Source organism: Cyprinodon variegatus, unplaced genomic scaffold (assembly GCF_000732505.1).
Source record: "Cyprinodon variegatus isolate N-32 unplaced genomic scaffold, C_variegatus-1.0 Scaffold42, whole genome shotgun sequence".
In the NCBI taxonomy this organism is placed as follows: Eukaryota; Metazoa; Chordata; class Actinopteri; order Cyprinodontiformes; family Cyprinodontidae; genus Cyprinodon; species Cyprinodon variegatus.
This window is the reverse complement of record NW_015150495.1, coordinates 1728462-1733749: the sequence shown is the minus strand read 5'-3', so window position 1 is coordinate 1733749 and position 5288 is coordinate 1728462. Positions and strand designations below refer to the sequence as shown.

General features: G+C 39.2%; 1 protein-coding gene across 1 annotated transcript in view; it reads left to right on the top strand.

Annotated features, from left to right (window-relative positions):
* Positions 1–3901, top strand: part of mbtps2 (membrane bound transcription factor peptidase, site 2) — a 19435-nt gene extending 15534 nt beyond the window's left edge. Inside the window, exons 9-11 of the mRNA XM_015370139.1 lie at positions 1030–1228; positions 1467–1542; positions 3354–3901. Coding sequence (XP_015225625.1) covers positions 1030–1228; positions 1467–1542; positions 3354–3576 — 498 coding nt within the window. The 3' untranslated portion in view covers positions 3577–3901. The remainder of the gene's footprint in view (positions 1–1029; positions 1229–1466; positions 1543–3353) is intronic.
* Positions 3902–5288: the final 1387 nt, after the last annotated feature.

Sequence of the window (5288 nt, the reverse complement as noted above, 5' to 3'; positions counted from 1 at the left end):
CTGTTCTAACAGATTTATTCTGGTAATATTAAAAGCTGAAACTATTAATGGTGATTTATTAATTATTCAAAATAACATCAGCTAATTCAGTAATCATTACCCAGAATAATGGTCCACAGACCCTAAAACATGCCAATTACTGAATGAATAAACTACTTACAGCAGTAGATATAAACACTTAACATTTGCAGTTCTTTAAAAATACACTATAACCTTTTTTTTCTCTGTATTTCAAATGTTTTTTCTATTTAGAAAGGTTAATTTATTAAACATATCTGTTTAGATTAATGAATTCATCAAAAGATTCATCTGTTACTAAATGATAGATAGGAGCTGCTCTAACAATGTTGCTCTCCTGGTTTTGTTTTTGTAAAGTGTAAGAAAACCACCAGGATGCATTTAGCTGCATACATGCTTTCATCTAATCTGAGCATCTTTCCTGTCAGAAAGCATCCATGTAGCTTAATCCATCAGCAGAAATGACAGCCAGAACGTTCCATCCTCCTGTCTGATTGAACATCTCCATCATCCTTTTCTGGAGACGTCAGATTACCCTTAAAAGAACAGTTTTTACTGTCCTTGTGTCGTCTGAAAGCAGTTCTATTTAGAGGTACCGGAATAAAGGTTGCTTATAATACAAACATCCTTGACACGATGAGATGCTGCATTGCTCTTTATCCCAGTGAAACACATTAGTCTGTTTGTAAGGAGACAAAATGTGGGGAAAAGGTTTCAGGGCTTTGAGTGCTTCTCTGTTCTGTTCATGTTGTCCCCTGGGTCTCCACTTGGATGGAAACTTGGATTAGGACCATAAAATAATTCTGCTCCAATGGAAGGAGGTTTTAATAAACCAGCTTTCAGCTGATGTAACCTGTGGCTCAGGAAATTCTGACCAAGCACTTGCTGGAATATCGTCCCCTACAGCCGATCATGGAGGGAAAGTGGAAAGAAAATGAGAGATTAAAGATTGTAGAAAGTCTTGAGAATCAATTGCGCATCCAGGGAATCACTCTGTTTGTTTTCCTGCAGTTCGCCTGTATGCCGGTGAGGAAGATGGTGACGGGCACGGCGACGTGTCGCTCCGATGGCGACTGTGCCGCTCACTCGTCGGCCGCTAGCGTGTGCGTCACCCCCTCTCTGGAGAACCAGACCCGCTTCATCAGAGTCGCACATCCTCCCAGCCCACACATGCTCTTCGTGGGCTATCCGCCACACCTGCAGTACGCCGGTACAACCTTTCTGCCTTCTTTAACACTAATTCATACAAACGACAAGCTTCAGGGGTTAATGTTGAGATTTTATTTTACCTTGTCTGAAGTTTGCAGCCTTTACAACTCCTACAGCGGTCTGGAGACAGTATTTTCCATGTAATTACTGCTGACTGCTGCTGTAGGTGTTAAGCTGAATGCTGTAATGAGCAGGAAAAAAAATCACGACCTCTCTGCTTCCTGTTTTGTCTTTTCCAGTGAGTCTGACCAACTTTGTGCCCCGCTTCGGCTTTCTCCACTTAGACCTGCCCGTCTTCTTGGAGACCTTCCTGAAGTATCCTTTTTGTTTACAGTTATTAAAAAGTGTTGAAGAGGTTTAAGCGCTCCCTTTTAAGCATCAATTCATGGCAGTTTAAAGATCAAGAGCACTTTCCAGACACATGAAAGGCTTCAGGTTCCTCCGTTCCGTCTGTCAGCACTTTTCAAACCAATTTAGTCACATTCCTTTAATCTGCTGCTTTTCTGATCTGCTGACTGGAACGTTGTGTTTTTGGCTGAACGTCTTGTTGCTTCAGATCAAAAGAAGCACAATGCAGAAAGATAAAACGTGCCGAATTTAAGTGTTAAGTGACTCCATTCTGTAGAGAAGTTGGTTGAAAATTGTCTTCCATTAATGGAATTTAAAATGCGTTCCTTTCCGCTCAGGTTTGTTGCTTTAGATGAGCTCTGTAGACCAGCGCTTCCCAAACATTTCACCCTCTGATTCCCAAAAACAGCTGCTTCAGACTAGCGACAGCCTAGAAATACATATAAGTAATTATGTTCCCTTTTTATTTTCCTTCAAAAGACATTTTTATCAATTAAAAGTTTTATTTGACTTCATATTTAATATTACATTAGATAAAACAACAATTGACCAATAAAATAAAGTCTCATTAAAATCACTAAAATACAACCTATGAAGAACTGTTTTTTAAAGTTAAACTGTTTATATTTCTGTTTAATAGTTCATTTATTCAATCAATTTCTACCAGGCCCTATCTGCAGTTACACTCAGCCCCCCCTAGGGGGTGTGTTGTTCACTTTGGGAGCCTGTCGTTTGTTTTATGGTGTATTTAATTTTCCCCCTATATATATCTGAGGAATCAGTTATTGTGAAAAACATTTCACAAACTCCTCTTTGTATCTCAGATCCCCCACAGGCCATGATGCCCACCTTGATAATCCCAATCATTTGGTTTCAGATGCAGGACGCCCTCAATATAACAGCTTTTATGGTAGTATCATTACCCAGTAATACTGTTTCAGTGAAGTAAGAGAAGTTTGATCTTTTCTTCGTACATTTTTTCGAAGCTAAGCAGCTTTCGAGACACAGTCCACCGCAGCATTAAGTGTGTAACGAGCAGAAAGTTGTTGCATCTTTATATACTCATCAGAGTATATGGGTGAAAACTGATGCAAAATAAATGTGGAGGTAGGAAGAAAAACACGTTAAAAGTATCCAGCAATAGAAAATACTGAAAAAGACAATAAAGAATAAATAAAAGCCGTGAATTACCAGTATTAGTCTAAAAGATGTGTCCCTTTGCTAACCACACCCTCCCTATACCTGCTTTTTCTGCTAAAACGGTGCTAAATAAAACAAATGGGACATAAATAAACTGCAAAAAACACTGCAGAAGTCTAAATAAGTAGTTTTTTTTCTTAAGATAGGTGCATTTTTTTAATTGAGGAGGTAAGTGAGACACTTTGCCAGTTGAATAAACCAATTTACATTTAAAGTAAGAAAAACTATTGCATTGTCTTAAGTTCAAGTAGATATTATCTAAGTATCTTCCTTTAAGAGTAAAAATACTAATTCCAATTGCAAATCATCTTTTTTACCCGCTCAAATTAAGGGTAAATACACTTAATTTAAGACATTTTTAATTAACAGCGGAGTTAAAGAGGCACTCTGCTCATTTAAAGAGAGAATAATTGGTCGCCACCAGGAGGCCTGAAACACCCAGCAGGTTACATTAACAGGAAGAGGGGTGCAGCTTGTTGATGTTTTTGGTGGATGGAGATATTTGAGCCTGCATCATTTTACAGAGACGTTCTTAGGATTCAAAGTCGTGTTTTTTCCTGAGCTGTCCCACCTCTCAGATACGTGGTGTCCCTCTCCGGCGCTCTAGCCGTCGTCAACTCTGTGCCCTGCTTCGCCCTGGATGGACAGTGGATGCTGAACGCCCTGCTGGAGGCCACGCTGGTTACCGTGGTAACGGACCGCCAGAAGCGCGAGCTGATCGGATTCTTCCTCCTGTTAGCAGGCAGCGCCCTGCTCGCCGCCAACGTTGCGCTCGGCCTGTGGATGGTGACGGCGCGGTAGCGTCAGAAACGAAAGGAAGCGCGACCAGTAAACTGTGAGCCTGCGGGGGACAGGCCGCACCACCAAGTCAGCGCCGCTAATTTCTGCTGACTCAGCCCTTTTTTTTTTTTTACCGTTACCACCGATGAACACGGACTGATTCATTCCGCCTCGTCGCCATATTTAGGAAAGCACATGCACAATATTAAATGCACTTCCCGGGACGTACTGTTCCAAACAGCTGTTTACAAAAACACAGTTTTAGCATTTTGAAATTTGTGATCTGTTTTTTTTATTTTTTTTTTTATTCGGATTAAAAGGGTTTATTGCTGCGATAACAGAAGAATCTGCTTCTGTTTCTGATGGAGGATTAAAGATCCTGTAGAAAAGACCTCCGTCTCTCCCAGCAGGGGAACTAGATGTACAGCTTTATCGGATCAAATCAAGTGTCTTTATCTCCTTCTGGTATTAATGCAGGAAAAAGAGCCTATTGTGTTCACTGTGTTCTGATGTTTCCCTCTGACCTCTCACTGTTTGCAGTCTGGCTGTAAAAGTTCATTGTGTCACAATTGTGAAGTAAAAAAGCTTTTTTTCCCTTTTTTATTTATGTGCCGTTTGTTGGTTTTGTTAACCTTCTCTTAGAAATTTGTCAAAGGCGGAAATGTGGGGTAACTTTAGACCTTTACTCTGGAAAAGATCATCTACAAACAAAATAAAATCAGTTTGTTTTTGGTACTTCACTCTTGTCTGGATGTTATGGGAAAACATCTGCAGTGATGTTGTTTAAGAAAGCGTTTTAAATTAACCTAGAAAAATTTTTTGTTTTTCTGAATTAATTAATGAGGTAATTTTAATAAATTACCTTATTAATCACTGTGTTTTCCTGAATGAAGTACATGATTTCAAACAAATGAATAAAATGTTTTCTGAATTAACGAGATAATGCTGCTCTGATTTCATGGAGGATGCTCTGTTACTGTTGGCATCGCATATTTCTAAGGAAGAGGCACCTTTCCTTTAGAGAAGCTTCAACATGTCCTGTTTGTTGCATTTAATTCATTTTTACCTTTTTAAGGGATTGAGACACATGGCAATGTTTCTGTTTTTCTTTTATTTATGTAAATGCGATCATTATTTGTTTATTGACTTTACGAAGAAACCTGCTCGATTGGTGCTACTCATGGCACAGTTGTTTCCCGTCATCCTCTTTGCAGCTTATATCGTTTCCTCTGAAAAACTGTTTTTATTTTTGTAAAAAAAAATCTCCTTGATTTGGAAAAACACAGATTTCTTTTCTCAGGTGGCAAAATGTTAAAGTCCATGACAGAAAAAAAAAACAGTTTAAGGAGGTTTAGTGGATTATGGTATGTCTTCCTCTATAAAGTAGACCTGTATCATATTGAGCAGGTTTTCAAAGGTGCAATTATACAAGCACAGTGGTGGAGGAGTGATGTTATGGGCTTCATTTAAAGCCACAGGAGCTCGGTACCTTTCTGTCATTCAATACACCATCAGCTCTATATTATACCAAAGCAAGAGGTAAATATGAGGCCATCTGTCTGAAGCTTGGTCCAGAAAGGATCATCAGAAGGGCTATATGCCAGCAAATTCCCAATGTTAACATCATTATGCCGTCTATAAGGGTTTCTAAGAGAAAATCTAGAGGAGTCCAGCCCTAAACCACAGTTCCATATTGGGAGAAAAAAAATGCTTTAAAATACCTCATGAATTTC